Raw genomic sequence first — 20,219 nt, forward strand, 5'->3', positions numbered from 1 at the left:
GGTGCTAAACACACATTTATCCTTATTGTAAGTCAGATTAAGGATTTTCGCGGTCTGGAGAAATTTTCGGAGGTTGGTGTCGTCCTTTCAGGAGATCCATCCTTTCAACTGAAGTTGTAGCAGATTAAATTGATGCGCAATCAATTACTCTCGAGACAAGGTGAGTCATAACTAATAGGCTTTAATCTGCTAGAACTGTTCCCCAGCAGCTTCAATACAGAAAGTGAAGGCTGCTGGGACGGCATCGGTTCTTATACTCCGCATCTCAGGGCGGAGCTATGTACATCAGCCAATGGTCATCCACCTCTCAGGTACCGCAATACCTGGTATTACCACACAGTACAACTTGGTGCCAGCCGAGTGCAGACTCAAGTCGAAATTCACGACTTTCCAGCCATCCCTGGCCACCCCCCAACAGTTCCCCAGCCCTCGCATAAGCCCCCCGGCCAGCGGCACGGATCCCAGCCGAGTGTGGCAACACTGGACACAGTCTGCAGCCGCCAGGCCGGTTTCATGATTTGTGTGACCACACGTGGTCCGCGCCGTCAGGAACTTGGCGCATCGCAAGTGGGTCGGCCGATGAGGCGCCAACAACATTGTGATAGCATTCGGCGCGCGTCATAATGACGCCGTTTCGGAGGGAGCAGAGCATGGCTGCCCGGTGTCAAACCGCCGCCAGTCTCAATTTCGCCATCGGAGCTCATTCTCCGCCCAATCAGCGAACACGATTTTGGCGATGGGCAACGGAGAATCCCACCCCATGACTTTTAAATGCCTTGATCGTGTGACAATTGTCTTTGACCGGTGTGGTGACAGTTTTCATACACATTTATGCCTACTTTGCGAAATTTCAAGGCACACCCTGGGCTGGATTCTCCAAAAATGGGGCTATGTCCCCACGCCAGTGTCAAAAAGCTGGCGTTTCACTCTGGACTTTCCTGAAGAAAGTCCTGATCGATTCTCCTACCTGGAGGGGGCTTGCAGGGCCCCAGAGTGCTTCTCGCAGTTCTGGCTGCGGTTACGGGGCCCTGCATTTCCGGTTGGGAGTCCGCGCACGTGCACGGCGGCTGCCCCGTGCGACATGGCGGACTCGCACCGTAGACCGTCATGGAAAATGTAGGCCCCCCCTGAGATCGTGCCCGCCCACGGATTAGCCCCCCCCGCCCCAGATCACTCCCCTGGCCGTCCATGAGGCCCCGCCCTGATGAACGATCCCCCCACCCCCCACCAGGGCGTCCGCAGCCGCCACCCGAGGTTCCCAATTACCGATACGTGGCCACAACCACGCCGTCGGGAACTCGGCCAGTTGCGCGCAGAGAATCGCGGGGGGGGTGGGGTGCCTCTGTCAATGGTCCCCTACCCACGCCGCGTAGATAGCGCGCGCGTTCTCGAGCGATTCTCCGACCGGCGTCGGTCACGATTTCCGTGTGAACGCCCATTCTCCACCCCCGCGCCGAACGCGGTTTCGCCCCGGATTCTTGGAGAATCCAGCCCCTTATCTCTCCAATGGGCACCTGCCCTACCTCAAAGGGTTATCCAAACAAATTTACAAAGTTCAGACCTGTTCTTACCTGATCTTATTTGCACATTCAGCCTTCAAAGTCTACCAAAATCGCACTGAGTGGAGGTAGCTGTTGATTTAAATTGCCAACTGCCCCTGTAAATCGCACGTGTGCGACATATTCCGGTCCCATTACTGACCCTGCAAAAATGTGATTTGCCACATTCAGGAACAGGGGGCGCGATTCTCCGACCCCCCCATCGTGTCAGAGAATCGCCGGGGGCTGGCATGAATCCCGCCCCTGCCGCGTCCCGAATTTTCCGCCACCAGAGATTCGGCGGGGGCGGGAATCGTGCCGCGTCGGTCAGCGGGCCCACCCACGGCGATTCTCCGGCCGAAGTCCCGCCGCTGTCAACCCTCGTATACCGGCCTGGATTAAACCTCTTTTTGAGCGGCGGGACAAGGCGGCGCAGGCAGGCTCCGGGATCCTGGGGGGGGGGCGCTGGGCGATCTGGCCCCGGGGGATGCCCCCACGGTGGCCTGGCCCGCGATCGGGGCCCACCGATCCGCGGGCGGGCCTGTGCTGTGAGGGCACTCTTTTTCTTCCGCCTTCGCCATGGTCTTCACTATGGCGGAGGCGGAAGAGACCCCCTCCCCTGCGCATGCGCGGGGATGCCGGGAGCGGCCGCTGACCTCCCGCGCATGCGTCGCCCGGCGAAGACATTTCGGCGCCAGCTGGCGTGGCGCAAAGGCCTTTCCTACCAGCCGGCAGAGCGGAAACCACTCCGGCGCGGGCCTAGCCCCTCAAGGTGAGGCCTGGCCCCTAAAGGTGCGGAGAATTCCGCACATTTGGGGCGGCCCGACGCCGAAGTGGTTCGCGCCACTCCATTACGCCGGAACCCCCCGCCCCGCCGGGTAGGGGAGAATCCTGCCCAAGGTTTACAATTTTTGGCCACATTTTTGCCATGATGGAGAGGCTCTCCATCATGGCACAAATCTGGTGATTGAATTAAAATTATTTGTCGTCTCTTCCAGAAGACCATAAGACATAGGAGCAGAATTAGGATACAAGGCCCATCGAGCCTGCTCCTCCATTCAATCATGGCTGATATTTTTCTCATCCCCATTCTCCTGCCTTCTCCACATTACCCCTAATCACCCTATTAATTAAGAACCTATCTATCTCTGTCTTAGGGACGCTCAGTGATTTGGCCTCCACAGCCTTCTGCGGCAAAGAGTACCACAGATTCACCACCGTCTGGCTGAAGACATTCAACCTTATTTCTGTTTTAAAGGATCATCCCTTCAGTCTGAGCTTGTACCCTCTGGTTCTTGCTTTTCCTCCCAACGGAAATATCCTCTCCATGTCCACTCTATCCAGGCCTTGCAGTATTCTATAAGTTTCACTACGATCCTCCCTCATCCTTCTAAACTCCAACGAGTACAGTCCCAGAGTCCTCAACCGCTCCTCATATGACATGTTCTTTATTCCAGGGATCATTCTTGTGAATCTCTTCTGGACCATTTCCAAGGCCAGCACATCCTTCCTTCGATACGGGACCCAAAACTGTTCACAATACTCCAAATGTGGTCTGACCAGAGCGTTCTACAGCCTCAGAAATACGTCACTGCTCTTGTATTCTAGCCCTCTCAATATGAATGCTAACATTGCATTAGCCTTCCTAACTGCTGACTGAACCTACACATTAACCTTGAACAAGGACTCCTAAGTCCCTTTGTGTTTCTGATTTCCTAAGCATTTCCTCATATCGAAAGTAGTCTATGTCTCCATTCCTCCTTCAAAAGTGCATAACCTCACACTTTTCCACATTGTATTCCATCTCCCACTTCTTTGCCCCCTCGCCTAGCCTGTCCAAGTCCTTCTACAGCCCCTCTACTTCCTCAATACTACCTGTCCCTCTGCATATCTTTGTATCATCTGCAAACTTAGCAACAGTGCCTTCAGTTCCTTCTTCCAAATCATTAATGTATGTTGTGAAAAGTTGTGGTCCCAACACCGACCCCTGAGGCACATCACTAGTAATCGGCTGCCATCCTGAAAAAGACCCCTTTATCCCCACTCTCTGCCTTCTGCCAGTCAGCCAATCCTCTATCCATGCCAGGATCTTACCCTTAACACCATGGGCTCTTAACTTATTTAACAGCCTCCTACATGGCACCTTGTCAAAGGCCTTCTGGAAATCTAAATAAGTAATGTCCACTGGTTTTCCTTTGTCTAACTTCCTTGGTACCGCCTCAAAGAACTGTAACAGATTTGTCATACATGGCCTCCTCTTGGCGAAGCCATGCTGACTCAGTCTTATTTTACCATGCACTTCCAAGTACTTCACAATCTCACCTTTATAATGGACTCTAAAATCTTACCAATGACTGAAGTCAGGCTAACCGGCCGATAATTTCCCATCTTCTGCCTCCCTCCCTTCTTAAACAGGGGTGTTGCATTAGCCATTTTCCAGTCCTCTGTGACCCTCTCTGTCAGGCATTTCCTTTAGAACCCTGGGGTATAGTCCACCCGGTCCAGGTGATTTATCCACATTCAGACCTTTCAGCTTCTCCAGAACCTTATCCTTAGAGATGACCACTACACTTAAGTCTGCCCCCTGATTTTCCTGGAGTTCTGGTGTCCCACTGGTGTCTTCCACTGTGAAGACTGGTGCAACATAACTATTCAGTTCGTCTGCCATTTCTTTGTTTCCTATTACTATTTCTCCACCCTCGTTTTCCAGTGGCCCAGTGATTATTCTTGCCTCTCTCTTACCTTTTATATATTGAAAAAAGCTCTTCCTATCTTCTTTTATATTACTAGCTAGCTTACACTCATATTTCATCTTCTCACCCCTTATACTTTTTTAGTTGTCCTTTGCTCGCTTTTAAAGGCTTCCCAATCCTTGGGATCCTCACTAATCCTCGCCACTTTGTATGCTTTTTCTTTTTCTTTAATGCTGTCCTTGACTTCCCTCATCAGCCATGGGTGACGCCCTCCTTTAGCATATTTCCTCCTCCTTGGGATGAATTTCTGTTGTGCCTCCCAAATAACCCCCCAAAACTCCTTCCATTGCTGTTCCACTATCTTCTCTGCTCGGCTCTCTTTGCAATCAACTCTGGCCAGCTCCTCCCTCATGTCTTTGTAGTTACCCTTATTTAATTGTAAAACCATTACATCCGATTCCAGCTTCTCCCTCTCAAACTGCAGGGTAAATTCTACCATATTGTGGGCACTGCCCCCTAAGGGTTCCTTTCACCTTAAGTTCCCTAATCAAGTCTGCCTCATTACACATCACCAAATCCAGAATTGCCTGTTCCCTAGTAGGCTCTGTCACAAGTTGCTCCAAAAAATCATCTCTTAGACATTCCACAAATTCCTTTTCTTGGAATCCACTACCAATAAGATTTTCCCAGTCCACCTACATATTGAAGTCCCCCGTAATTATTGTAATATTGCCTTTCTTTTTTAAAAAAAAACCATTTTATTAAGGCATTTAGAATTTTATAACAATAAACGGTACAAATACAAATATAAACATAAAAAACATCTCTCCATCCCTCGCTAATCCTGCCTACCCTAAACACAAAGAAGCCTAACTCCCCCCCCTACCCGTCCACCGCCTTTATTGCCTCTGCTGACAGTTTGGCTTTCCCCGAAGAAGTCGATAAACGGCTGCCACCTCCGGACGAACCCTAACATTGACCCTCTCAGGGCGAACTTAATTTTCTCAAGTCTGAGAAACCCAGCCATATCGCCAACTCAGACCTCTGATTTTGGGGGTTTCGAGTCCCTCCATGCTAACAATATCCGTCTCCGGCCTACCAAGGAGGCAAAGGCCAAAACGCCAGCCTCTCTTGCCCCCTGGACTCCCGGATCTTCCGACACTCCAAAGATTGCCATGTCTGGACTCGCCGCCACCCTTGTTTTAAGTACTGTGGACATGACATCCGCAAATCCTTGCCAGTACCCCCTAAGCTTCGGGCATGGCCAAAACATATGGACATGGTTTGCTGGCCATCCCGCACACCTCACACACTTGTCCTCTATCCCAGAAAACTTGCGCATCCAGGCCACCGTCATGTGAGCCCGGTGAACCACCTTGAATTGTATCAGACTGAGCCTGGCACATGATGAGACCGCGTTGACTCTGCTCAAAGCACCTGCCCACAGACCTGCCTCTCCATCCCCCGCCAGCTCATCTTCCCACTTACCCTTTAGCTCATTTATCTGGGTTTCCTCCCACTCCAAGGATGTCCTCTCTCCCCACTGTTGTTTGCTTTGACCATAGAGCCACTGGCAATGGAGCTAAGAGCATCAAAGGACTGAAAGGGGATAGTCCGGGGGGGGGGGGGGGGGGGCGTGGAACATAGGGTCTCGTTATACGCAGACGACCTGCTCCTATATATTTCCGACCCGTTAGGGGGGATGGGGAAGATTATGCGGATCTTCGGGGAATTTGGCCGGTTTTCGGGGTACAAATTGAATATAGGTAATAGTGAGGTGTTTGTAATCCAGACAAGAGGACAAGATAGGAGACTGGGGGAGCTGCCGTTCAGAGTGGTGGGAGGGAGTTTCCGTCATTTGGGAATTCAGGTGGCACAGGGATGGGAGTAAATACATAAGTTAAATTTGACCCGGCTAGTTGAACAAATGAAGGAGGACTTCCGTAGGTGGGACATGCTCCCTCTGTAATATTGCCTTTCTTATATGTCTTTTCTATGTCCTGATTTATTTTAGGCCCACATCCTGCCTACTGCTTGGGACCTGTACATAACTCCCATCAGGGTCTTTTTACGTTTGTGATTCCTCAACTCTACCCACAGAGATTCCATGCCTTCTGATCCTATATCGCTTCTTGCTGTCAATTTAACTTCATTCCTTACGAGCAATGCAACCCCACCCCCTTTGCCCATCTGCCTGTCCTTTCGATAGGACACATATCCTTGGGTATTTAGGTCCCAGCCCTGATCCCCTTGCAGCCATGTCTCTGTGATGCCCACAACATCATACCGGCCAATTTCAATGTGCGCAAGAAACTCATTTACCTTGTTCCGTATACTGCGTGTACTTAGGTACAACACCCTCAGTCCTGCATTGACCTCACCCCCATTCTCATATTTTTCACCTTTTTTGCTTTGCCTGAAGTTAGATTCCTGCCACCTTCTGTACTCTCTGTTCTATTACATCTGGAGACTTTACTAACCTCTCCTGAACCCTTGGCTCCTAATTTAAAGTCTTCGTCATTAACCTGCACTTCTACTGTCTCCTTTAAATTGTTTTTTCTAATTCTCCATACATCTCCATACAACTCTCCCCCCCCCCCCCCCCATTCACAAATCAGTTTTTTGTTCAGGATTAAAGATTCCGATTAGTCAAATGCAAAGCAATTTTTAATAACTTACACTGTTCATATCATATACCTGAGAAGTGCAAGCAGCTGAACAATAACTGGAGCAACGTCAATCTGTCTACATTGTTACCAATAGCAACACATTTATCATTGTCGAAGCATTGTATTATTGGAAAATGTCAAATTTTAACAATATAATTTTCATGCAGAGGCCTACAGATAAAGATCAGATGGTGAATGAATATTCCAGGGAAGAGTAAGCAAAATCCATATTTGTTGAAGATTGTCCTAATTCATGGTCACATCTAATATAAAAATGGAATTGAAACCTGTCTACAATAAATGGTTTCTTGTTCATTCTCCAGCAACTAGCCCATTACGTCACCAAGTGCTTCTCACAGTCATTTCAAAGCCCTTACAAGTGATGTGAAGTGATATAGGAATGTGAAGAAGTGCTTTTGGGAAGAACACAGAAGATTGCTGTTGAAAGAACACTCTACACTTATAATAAATTGTATTTACAGTCTGAGCACAGATTCGAAGCTGGAGAATCCCTGGGCACAAATTGTCTGATGACTGCATGTATTCAGAGACATGGGACAGCTGTCATTAGATTAAAAAGCCTAGCAAACTTAGAAAATATTTCAAGGCCGCTGGCATAGCCATCAACGTGAAGGATGTCAATATTGGACGTGAACCGGTATTTCAGTTTAATTACCAAATATTAGCGTCGAGCAAACCTATCTCAAAGTAAAGCCCCCCCTTGCATTCTCACAGCAGAATATGTTGACCATAACCAAAGACAAGTCCCTCCCAAAGTCCAAAGATATGCAGGTTAAGTGGATTGGCCATGCTAAATTGTTCCTTAGAGTCCAACAGGTTACGTGGAGTTATTGGATTATGTGGATAGGGTGGGGGGGGGGGGGGGGCGGTGGGCTTAGGTAGGGTGTTCTTTCAGAGGGTCGGTGCAAACTTGATGGGCCGAACAGCCTCCTTCTGCATTACAGTGATTCTATGATTCTATGTGGATACTTACCACTGCACAAGGTTCAGATAAACTATTTTAGGGGGTGGGTTTCTCCGTCCCGCCGCACCAAATTTCTGATTCAGCACGCTGTCGGGATTCTCCATTTTGCCGGCTGGGAAATGGGGTTTCCCACTGTGGGGCAGCCCCACGCCGTCAGGAAACACCCGGGCTGCTGGAGAATCCCGACGGCGGAGAATTCAGCCCCACATGGTCTTTCAAATGGTGATGCAAAGCTGAGGGATGTGTTGAGTTGTTGGTGAACTCCCACAAGTTACTGTGTTACGATTTCAAGATATGTAGACTTCCTTACATCTGTTTTGGCTAGATGAAAACAAAGGTTCGAAAGCTGGAAGGAGGGCAGTGTATTTCTTCATCTCTGTACTCTGGTTAAGTTCGAATTTGAGTTTTAACTTTAAAGATGTGAGGTAACTGCCTGAACACTTTCAAATTTATATTGCTAAACCTTCCCTGCAGTTTCTCATTAAAACACTTCAAAAGAATTGTCACGGAGAAGATTGCAGCAGATTTCCAGTTCCCCAGCCATCTTGGGTTATTGAGAAATATTATAATGAGTTGCTTTAAATTAGAGAATTATTGAAGATAATCAAGTCATTTGAGAAGGTAGGCAATTAAAATGAAGGAGCCATCATATTTTCATTACTTTAAATGAATTCTGCTCTTAGCATTTTCATGTTCTCTAGATTTTAATGAAAAAAAGACCTACTAATACACTATGAAGTGTATTTTTTACATTGTACAGAATGCCGTGTTGGACTGAAAACAATCAGAAATCTATCTATTAGCTGAGCCGATAGGGTTGTTGTATAAACAATGCAAATAGTTCTGCAATATTACATGTTGCTGAGGCAGAAAGAAATCTCAGTCTTGTAGTATAGCACAACCCAGAGTCCAGCACGGATCCACCTCTGTAGAACTAAACATTAACACTAAAACTGAAGTTAAATATATTCATTTTCATGATTATCTCCTGTATATAGTAAGTCCAGTAATATATATATATATGTATTACATAATAATATCATTTTAGGATTACCTATTACAATGCCTGCATCATTATGTTTTTTATCTAATTGTTGAACAGAAATAAGTGCACTCCAGATCATAGGAGATGTGAAGCCCATTTATGGGGGGTAATGTTGTAATGTTGAACCTAACAATCCAAAAATTACTGAGGTGTGTTTCAAAACTATAATTTGATTTATACTATTACCGAATGAACCATATTCAATTAGCACCTTCCACAACATTTGTGACACCTCCTTCTGCTCATCTAAGCAAAATGTCTGTCAGATGGCACTCAAGCTCTTTTTTTTGGAGAAAGAATCAAAATAAACTAGATATCAAATCATTGCGAGGTTATGGCTTATTATTGCTGGTGATACACATGTATTACTGTACGACAGGAGAACAATACAAAGAACTTCAGTAACGGGACGCAAAGTTCTGGGAGTTGAATTTTAGACAGGCAATGCTTCTTTTTTTATTTCTGATGTTGTGAGGCTCAGTTTTGAAAGTTGAAAAACTATCTGTTAATTTCTTTCATTCTTACTGCCTGGAATCAATGGACTGAAATCAGGCAAGTTTTATATGATTAAGGTGATCTGCTGCATGAGACTGCTGTCCACATGGTGAACACGAAAATCTACCCCGACCTGCATCCTTGTGTAAAATCCAGTGCTTTACCTGCTCCGTTTTGGCCTTTACCTCAGATTAGGTCCTCTGGAATTGAGCGCAAGAATCAAGGCTGACAATCCAGCTCTGTAATGCAGGAGTGCTGCACTGTTGGAGGTACCATCAGTTGGTTAAACCGTCGGCTCTGTTTACCCACTCAGGTGGATTCAAAAAATGTTATGACACTATTTTGAAGAGGGGGATGGTCAGCATTGGGTTAGCCCATGTTTATCCTTCAATAAAAATCACAGAGCAGATGATCTGGTCATTATCAATTTGTTCTTTGTGAAGTCTTGCTGAGCACAAATTAACTGTTGTTCTTCCCACATTAATTATACTTAAAAAGAATTTCATTGACTGTCAAGTGCTTTGGGTCATCCTGTGGTCATGCAAGGTGCTCTATAAGTACAAACCTTTCTTTTTTCCTGGAAGGATCAGCAACTACAGTCCATTTGGCCTCTGAGACATGAAATGAAATGAATGAAATGATCCCTCGGTTTCCATCTTTCCTCTACCTTAGCTTCATATCTAATCTCCTTCTTGCATATATTTTCTCTAACAGCAAAAAGTTAGTTATCTACCTGTCTGGCTTGCCACCATTTTATTGCCTCAGATGCTTCAGAATTTTCAACCATCAGTGTATTATGATCCCAGGCCCTACCCCAACAGTTGCAAGGATACTGGACTGAAACCCCAATATTTTAGTTTATTTTTAAGGCTGTGCAGAAGGAATGATTTGCTGCAGGAGTGATTGCATGAAAAAATTGTGCTTTGGTATTTCTAAAACAGAACCTTGTTGTTAATACAGTATTAAACTTTTAAACTTCACACCCAAATAGAACGATCTACAATTACCCATTAATACTACTAATGAATTGCCCATTAAACAACAAGATAAGAAACATACAGCTTTCAATCTATCTTAAAATCAGCATGGCATAGAGTAATACTTGTTTTATAAAACAGATTTGGCTCCTGATAGAACCCATTCAGACTCTGGCTGAATATCTTCAGAAAGCTGGTTCACCTGGCATGTTTCAGCTCTTCCTTGTCTCCAGACAAGACTGCTCTGCTTTATATGTTATTATTATTTTATAACTATCCTATTTTGAGAGAATTGTGGGCTTTGGGTCAGGTAGATCAAAATTCAACTGTTTTCTCTCCCGAAGCTTCTCCAAAACTCACTGCCACTCTGCATTCCTGGCCTCCACCCAACAATGATTTAATATCCCCAAGCTGAAAAACAAAGAATCTCTGCAGGCTGCAAAATCACATTAACTCCCCAGGGACTTCCCCAGCCAATCCACATTCTTCTGGTCAATTTCACCTACTGTTTCCTCAAAGTTACCAGGCCTTTACAAAACAAAATCCTTTTTAAAAACATGACCTCTACAGTCAAACACACTATAACCCTAGGCTTTTAACCCTTAACTTGTTCCGATATTTAGAAAACCTCCTAAAATCCTCCATTAGTCACAAGTGGTGCACAGAATTACACAATATATTCAGGTTATCGATGTTTGTCAAACTCTCCTTTAGCCATTTGCATTGAATTCCTCTGTACCTTGCTGCACATACATCTTTCTCATTTAAAATTCATAATACATTATGGATTCTTCAAATTTGAGAAGGATTAATTGTTCTAATGCCTCTGTCTATATTTTAAGGCAATTTAGATGGAAAGGCTTTACTGATTCTCAGGGATCTGACCCATTGCCAGCTTAAAGCTCTGTGGATGCTCCTGAGCAGATACCAGCTTGAGAGGTCTTTCTTGGGAGTTTTATTTCACAGGGAGTGTCTTAGTTGAGGAATTTTAGAAGCTAATGAATGTGTATAGTGCAATACCATTTGCACTGGAGACTACTTGCACTACGGAAAGAGTCTCCATGACTGATTGCTATTGATAAAAGTAAACAGAAGTTATAAAAACCTATATTATGTGAATTATAATGAATAACACTCGCTCTAGAATATACAATAGACTGCTACATAATCTCAGATAGTGGCCAGCATATAGAGTTGTGTTATCCAATATATAATCCATGAAACGTAACAACTCGTTCACATATTATCGGCTGCTAAATTTTATTTCTTCTGTCAATGTAAAACTGGTAAATACCTTGGACTTTCGTTCAAGATTCAGATTAATGAAGCATCACAAAAAACATGTATTAAGCAAGCAGGAGCATGTATTAATGGTGTTGAATATTGAAAGTCTGGAGGAAAAAAAGTCCAATTGTATAATACCAATGGTTATTATGGTGTAGTTTTGTATTTAGTGCCCCTAGTGCAGTGTTAACGGTGGGAGTGGATATCACAATAATTCCACAATCCGAGCTCCTTGCAGGTGCCACTGCCCACTGGGCTGGCCGGATCATGGAATGACCCTTCTGGGAATTCAACCATTTCAAGTCATGTCCATCTGGTTTTCTGACCACCATCAAAAGAGTTTAAATCATGGAATGATCATGCTTGTTGACAAACTGATTGAGATCAATTGAACACTCTTTCCCGACAGATTTAATATTTAAATTCATAATTGTTGTACCCATTTGTAAAATGGTTGCAGCAGTGATAAGTTGCATTAGGAAGCCTGATCCTGACTTCTACATGTGCTCAGGGCATTTTAATTTAGGTGTTCATTTGAAATAAGGCTGAATCCATCCCAAAACTGGTGAAAAGTTAAAAAGTATGCTACCTTTTCAGGCTCTCTCCAGCAACTTAATCAGTAACTATTGAAAAAAACTACTGGGGAAGTGGGGAAACAGGTTACAGCTGTAGGCGGGATATTCCACCCTGTGTCACTGGCAGGATCTTCCGGTCCTACCAAGGGCGAATTCTGGAGACATGTTTTCCAAGGTGAAGGCCGCTTGTCATGGACCGCTGGCGGGATGTTCTGGTCCTGCAGATGTCTATGACACTTTCCCTGGCTCGCCCGTCTCGCTGCCGGGGAACCTACTGCAGGAGGGCCAGCTTCGATGGGACCGGAAAATCTTACTGGCGGGAAAGACTCCTTTCTAATTGCGTCAATGTGGAGTCAGGAGGAGGACAAGAAAAGCTCCAAATTAATACTGCAGCCGCTACAGGCCTATGCTTTCTGACCTCCTGATTAACATATGCCACCAACCCCCACCTTTCTGAGCTCATCAAATTCCAAGGGCCTATGGTCAGGGGCCCTGCATTAGGACAATGGATGGTGGCCACAGCTCACTGCAATTTTGATGCTGAGGCCAGCGGACAAATTGAGGATGGTTTCTGAACTTCTCAATTCTGAAGTTCCTTGGCCCATTCGACAAGCGTCCCAGATGGTTTTTGGTTAATGTTTTCATTATCAGATCACCCCTCAACTTCCATCGTTCTAGAGGTCTACAAGATTATGAGGGGCATGGATAGAGTGGATGGGCAGGCATTCTTGCCCAGGGTAGAGGGGTCAGTCATTAGGAAGCATAGGTTTAAGGTCAGTAAGGCAACGTTTAGAGGAGATGTGCGAGTCAGGTTTTGTATTAGTGAGAGGCAGCACGGTTTTGTGAAGGGGAGGTCGTGTCTCACTAACTTGATAGAGTTTTTCGAGGAGGTCACTAAGATGATTGATGCAGGTAGGGCAGTAGATGTTGTCTATATGGACTTCAGTAAGGCCTTTGACAAGGTCCCTCATGGTAGACTAGTACAAAAGGTGAAGTCACACGGGATCAGGGGTGAACTGGCAAGGTGGATACAGAACTGGCTAGGCCATAGAAGGCAGAGGGTAGCAATGGAGGGATGCTTTTCTAATTGGAGGGCTGTGACCAGTGGTGTTCCACAGGGATCAGTGCTGGGACCTTTGCTCTTTGTAGTATATATAAATGATTTGGAGGAAAATGTAACTGGTCTGATTAGTAAGTTTGCAGACGACACAAAGGCTGGTGGAATTGCGGATAGCGATGAGGACTGTCTGAGGATACAGCAGGATTTAGATTGTCTGGAGACTTGGGCGGAGAGATGGCAGATGGAGTTTAATCCGGACAAATGTGAGGTAATGCATTTTGGAAGGGCTAATGCAGGTAGGGAATATACAGTGAATGGTAGAACCCTCAAGAGTATTGAAAGTCAAAGAGATCTAGGAGTACAGGTCCACAGGTCATTGAAAGGGGCAACACAGGTGGAGAAGGTAGTCAAGAAGGCATACGGCATGCTTGCCTTCATTGGCCGGGGCATTGAGTATAAGAATTGGCAAGTCATGTTGCAGCTGTATAGAACCTTAGTTAGGCCACACTTGGAGTATAGTGTTCAATTCTGGTCGCCACACTACCAGAAGGATGTGGAGGCTTTAGAGAGGGTGCAGAAGAGATTTACCAGAATGTTGCCTGGTATGGAGGGCATAAGCTATGAGGAGCGATTGAATAAACTCGGTTTGTTCTCACTGGAACGAAGGAGGTTGAGGGGCGACCTGATAGAGGTATACAAAATTATGAGGGGCATAGACAGAGTGGATAGTCAGAGGCTTTTCCCCAGGGTAGAGGGGTCAATTACTAGGGGGCATAGGTTTAAGGTGAGAGGGGCAAGGTTTAGAGTAGATGTACGAGGCAAGTTTTTTACGCAGAGGGTAGTGGGTGCCTGGAACTCACTACCGGAGGAGGTAGTGGAAGCAGGGACGATAGGGACATTTAAGGGGCATCTTGACAAATATATGAATAGGATGGGAATAGAAGGATACGGACCCAGGAAGTGTAGAAGATTGTAGTTTAGTCAGGCAGTATGGTCGGCACGGGCTTGGAGGGCCGAAGGGCCTGTTCCTGTGCTGTACATTTCTTTGTTCTTTGTTCTTTGGTGCTGATTAATTTAAGCCCTATACGCCCCCCCCCCACCCCCCCCCCCCCCCCGGTTAATGCCTGCCCAATACTATTTCTTCTTGTGACCATGGTTCAGGGTTACAGGTTGGACACACTAATATTTTAGTGCTCTGAGAAACATGTGACTCAATGTGTGGCTCAAGTCTCACATAGACAGAAACTAGTAATAATAAATACTTAATGACGTCAATTGATGGCTGCTGTTTTAATTTCATTTCAAAGTGCGTAAGAAATGGTCCGATTTGCTCCTGTCACCCATTCCCAAATGAACAGGATAATGCCAAAATCTTAAATTGGAATGGTTGGATTGATTTCAGGAAAAAATTGTCAAATCAATTGCTAACATTACCCTTTCCTAAAACTTTATGTTTCATCCAGGTTTCGTATGTCAAAGCTATTGATATATGGATGGCAGTTTGTCTCCTCTTCGTGTTTTCTGCCTTGTTGGAATATGCTGCTGTAAACTTTGTATCACGCCAGCACAAAGAGTTTTTGCGCCTGAGAAGAAGACAAAGAAGACAAAATAAGGTAAATGAGGAACACTGTAAAAGGGGATAATGAATGCACCACAGCCAAATTATACTGTTCATCTTCAAGCCTCTGCCTTTCAGGTATTCGTACTTCATTGCGCATGACCCATTTGGAGGCAGTTTTGAGAGATGTGATAAGGCATTGGAGGGAAAAGTTTTATGATTTAGCATTGCTGGTTCAGAGTAGTGTGTGGAAATGTGCAGTGAATTGTGTGGATCATGAATTAGGTATGCTGGTCTCCACATCACAATTCCTGTAATGTGTTTCACCATGTGGAGTTCCACACAGATGGCGCTAAATTGTGGAATTGCCTCATAATGAAGTTCAAGGGCCCAACATTTGGTTGCATAGCACCCATTGATTGGCTGTATGCGCCCAAAATGGCATCCGCAGCATGCACACACTTTTTATTTTTTTCACAGGATGTGGCTGTTGCTGGCTAGGCCAGCATTTTGATTGCTCTTCCCTAATTGCCCATGAGAAGGTGGTGCTGTTCTGCCTTCTTGAACCGCTGTATTCCATGTGATGTAGGTACAGCCTCTGTGCTGTTAGGGTGGAAGTTCCAGGATTTTGGCCCAGCAACCCTTCCCCTTCAAGTCAAGATGCTTTGTGGCTTTGAGGAGAACATTCCAGTGGTGGTGTTCCCCATGCATCTTCCACCCTTCTCCTAGGTGGTAGAGGTCATGGCTTTGGAAGGTGCTGGTAAAGTTGCCTGTTGAGTTGCTGATTTTTGACTTCTTTTGATGGGGTTTGTGTTGGATGGCAATTTGATGAGGGCTTTCGCACATTTGTAGATAGCAGTAGACAGTGTAGTCACCATTTAACACTGGTTTGACATCAGCACTGCTCTTTTGGAACTCAGTGCTTCAGCTAACCCTCTCTCTTAATCAAGCACCACTGGTCAATGCATTCAGCAGTGCGAAAGACCCTCCAGCACATTTAAAGGGATCATTAGCTACTTTCAAGTTTGTTGTCGAATGATTTCTAACGTTAATTGCCGAATGGTCTGTTGTTCCAAGTCTCCAAGTGCCTGGTGCTTTCCAGAGCATTAGTGTGGCATGTGTTGAAGGGATTAGTCCTCACTTCAGACTTCTGCACAAACCAGTTGCTCCCAGATATGGATGTTGTAGTAGATCTTCACTTTGGAATATTCCATGACTGAGTGAACAAGCAGAGCCCAAACAGAGCAAGACAAGCCATTGGAAGGAGGTTAGAAGAGGAGAGCAAAGGGCTATCAGTCGGAGGCCCATCAGCCCCACGTGCTCAAGAAGCAATTCCGTTAACTGAACTCTGGGGAAACGATAAGTCTGACATCTGACTTTACTTCAGTAAAGGTGCGCTAAATGAAATCTGCCAGCTGCTGCGGCCAGAACTGCAATCTTAGAACAGGGCAGGGACTTCATTACTAGTGGCTGTGAAGGTAACTGTGATAATTCACTTTTATACATCTGGCTTGTTCCAAGTTAGAAATATCTCTCAGTTTGCCACCCACTGTTGCACAAGGCATGTCACTGGAGTTCTATATTCAAGGAAACCTGAATACATTTCATTCTCTCCCTCTCCAGAGAGCAGCAGATGGGGCGAACATCTGCTCAGAGAGGATTGCAGGCTTCTGCATGGTTAGGGTGACATTAAAATGCATACATGTCACTTTGCAGGTGCAACTTGTAAATTCGGAGATGTGCCACAAGGGGAAAGGATTCCACTCCCTGATCATTAGCTGGTGTGTGACTATATGCAGGTGGTGGATTTCTATGAAATGTAAATAAATTCAACACTGTATGTTCAAAACTTTGTTCTTATTGCTATTGAACCACAAAGGATGGCTGCTGTATGTCACATGACTACATGATTGGGTCTTTGTTCTGGGAACTACCGGCAACAGTTACAAAAACAAAATAATCCTTCATTCAACCTGTGGAATCTCACAGCTCGTTATACAGACCCTTTTTCAACAAGGGAAGCAGAGGATGGGCAGGTACGCTGGTTCCCCAATTGGAACTGTCACAAAAGATAGAGATCAAAACGTGTTAGACTGGTGGAGATGCTAATAACTACATTGTCTCTCTCTCTCCTAAAGAGGACCAATGGAATTCTAGCCAGAAGCACAGAAACAGATTGATTGTTACGCTGTAATTAGCCATTAATAATAATAATCTTTATTAGTGTCACAAGTAGGCTTACATTAACACTGCAACAAAGGTACTGTGAAAAAACCCTAGTCGCCACACTCTGGTGCGTGTTCAGGTACACAGAGGGAGAATTCAGAATGTCCAATTAACCTAGCAAGCACGTTTTTCGGGTGTTGTGGGAGGAAACCGGAGCACCCGGAGAAAATCCACGCAGACACGGGGAGAACGTGCAGACTCCACACAGACAGTGACCCAAGCCAGGAATTGAACTTTGGACCCTGGAGCTGTGAAGCAACAGTGCTAACCACTGTGCTGCCATGCCCAAGCCTCTGCCCTTTTTGTACAGTTTTAACATTACATCTTTAGCCTCACAAAACGTCTATTGATTAACATTCAACTGGTGAACCACAAATAGATGGTCCTCCAGGCAGAACAACAGTTTGTGCACGTGTGTATGTGTACCTGTGTACATGTACATGTGTGTGTGCATACGTCTGTACATATGCATGTAAATGTGTGTATGTACATGTGTGTAGTGGAGCAGGAAGTTCTGAACAACGCTTCCTGGGTTTTCAATGTGAAATACACTAACCTTCTGAGTCAATCATAAAGCGAGTTTGCTGCGGGTTATTAGTAACTTGATCACACAAATCAAGGGTTTGGGGAAAACAGGCCATCGCATACTTTACAAATAATTCAAAACGCCTTCAGCTTACCGCCAGGTGATGAGAGAAAATAAGTACAGCTTGCCTGTCTCCCTCCTGTCCATAACATAGGTCAAGGCTCGGTATCTGGCAACAGTCACGAGGCCTTCATGATACAGCAGTCTGCTTTTTTGTCTGCATTTGAAGCATCATGCCAAACCCATGGCTGGCTATCGGCAACATTACCTATCCACTGGCGACATGCCTGACGACTCTGATGTATAATCCACACAAATGTGGGCAGTATAGTCACAATGAAAGCCACGCTGCCACAAAAGTTTTGATTGAACAGATCAATGGAGTGCTTAAGCAACCATTCCAGATTGTTGACCAATCTGGAGGAGCCATGCAGTACCCAGCAGTGTGAGCCAGAACCTGTGGTCACCTGACGACAGAGCCCTTGCCACCAGGTATAACGTGACCTGCTGAACAGCCGCAGTTGGAGCTTGAGGATAGAAAAGGTAAGGGAAGGTGAATGAGGAAGGATGGGGACAACCGAGGGGGCTGTCTAGGAACAACTCATTTAACTGCGATACCAATAGCCACAACCCCAATTCTCCACTCACCAACAATGCCACAATTTCCCTTCCCTCTGTAATTAACCATCACAATGTCCGCTTGGTAACAATACAGAAATAAAATCCACAGCATGACAAATTTTCCAAACCAAATTTATAAATCAGATCATGTCACATTGCATCTAACTATAACTAATAGATCTGTAATGCTGGTCTGTTGTGTGCATTGGTCTGTCCTGGTGCTCCTATGCAGTGCTGGGGGTTGGTTTGGCTTAAGTTGGCTAGACAACAGGTTTGCAGAATGAGGCCAGCGTCGCGGGTTCAATTCCCCTCCCGGCTGAGGTTATTCTTGAAGGCCCTGCTTTCTTAACCTTGTCGCTCACCTGAGGTGTGGTGCTCCTCAAGTTCAATCAAGGGCAGCACGGTGGCACAGTGGGTTAGCCCTGCTGCCTCACGGTGCTGAGGTCCTAGGTTCGATCCCGGCTCTGGGTCACTTTCCGTGTGGAGTTTACTCATTCTCCCCATGTTTGCGTGGGTTTCACCCCCACAACCCAAAGATGTGCAGGCTAGGTGGATTGGCCAGGCTAAATTGCCCCTTAATTGGAATAAATGAATTGGGTACTCTAAATTTTTTTTTTTTTTTAAAGTTCAATCACTGCCTCAAAGGGGAAAACAGCCTATGGTCATCTGGGACTGTGGCGACTTTACATTGTGTTACATGCAGTGCTACCCCAGTGACTGCAGCAGTGCTGGTGGAAGGCAATGTTCAGTCACAGATAAGGCAGGTGACCTAGGAGGGTGATTGAGGGGAGATCTAATAGAAACTTACAAGATAATGAATGGCTTAGATAGGGTGGATGTAGGGAAGTTGTTTCCATTACCAGGGGAGACTAGGACCCGGGGGCACAGCCTTAGAATAAAAGGGAGTCACTTTAGAACAGAGATGAGGAGAAATTTCTTCAGCCAGAGAGTGGTGGGTCTGTGGAATTCATTGCCACAGAGGGCGGTGGAGGCCGGGACGTTGAGTGTCTTTAAGACAGAAGTTGATAAATTCTTGATTTCTCGAGGAATTAAGGGCTATGGAGAGAGAGCAGGTAAATGGAGTTGAAATCAGCCATGATTGAATGGTGGAGTGGACTCGATGGGCCGAATGGCCTTACTTCCGCTCCTATGTCTTATGGTCTTATGGTCTTATGGTGATCTCAAGCAGCTCTGGCCCATCCGAGACCAGGTGCACATTGCACCATCTCAGCATAGGTGGCAGAGGGCTTCTTGCTCTTTCACCACTTCATGGGCAGGTTGCATTTCTTGGTATCGAGAAGGGACAAAAGGCAAAGCTAGAGCTGTAGTGCAGCGTGAGGAGAAGTTAAGTCACACATGCTTAGGCCATCTGCAGCTCCTAATCAGAAAAGACTGCGGATTGAGTGGAAAGTGAGAATGAGGATTAGGTCCAAGATACTGGCCTGGATCATCCGAGGAGCAGCAATGATTGTTGGACTACCATTCCACTCACAAATTCCCCCAACTCAACTGTTATTGTGTATTTCAACTGGGGTCTTCCCAGGAGATGGTGGTGTAGTGGTAATGTCACTGGACTGGTAATCCAGAAGCCCAGGCCAATGGAGAGGCAGTGATCATAGAATTTACAGCGCAGAAGGAGGCCATTCGGCCCATCGAGTCTGCACCGGTCCTTAGAAAAAGCACCCTACTTAAGCCCACACCTCCACCCTATCCCCGTAACCCCACCTAACCTTTTTTGGACACTAAGGGCAATTTAGCGATACCAATCCACCTAACCTGCACATCTTTGGACTGTGGGAGGAAACCGGAGCACCCGGAGGAAATCCACGCAGACACGGGGAGAACGTGCAGACTCCACACAAGCAGTGACCCAAGTCTGGAATCGAACCTGGGACCCTGGAGCTGTG

At 45.8% G+C, this 20,219-nt stretch overlaps 1 protein-coding gene across 6 annotated transcripts in view; it reads left to right on the forward strand.

Moving 5' to 3' along the window:
- Positions 1–20,219, forward strand: part of glra2 (glycine receptor, alpha 2) — a 298,279-nt gene that overhangs the window by 215,140 nt on the left and 62,920 nt on the right. For all 6 annotated transcript variants that reach the window (XM_072514116.1, XM_072514117.1, XM_072514121.1 and 3 more), the window contains one exon: positions 14,785–14,934. In XM_072514116.1, coding sequence (XP_072370217.1) covers positions 14,785–14,934 — 150 coding nt within the window. The remainder of the gene's footprint in view (positions 1–14,784; positions 14,935–20,219) is intronic.

The sequence above is a fragment of the Scyliorhinus torazame genome, chromosome 8 (genome assembly GCF_047496885.1).
Source record: "Scyliorhinus torazame isolate Kashiwa2021f chromosome 8, sScyTor2.1, whole genome shotgun sequence".
Taxonomy (NCBI): domain Eukaryota; kingdom Metazoa; phylum Chordata; class Chondrichthyes; order Carcharhiniformes; family Scyliorhinidae; genus Scyliorhinus; species Scyliorhinus torazame.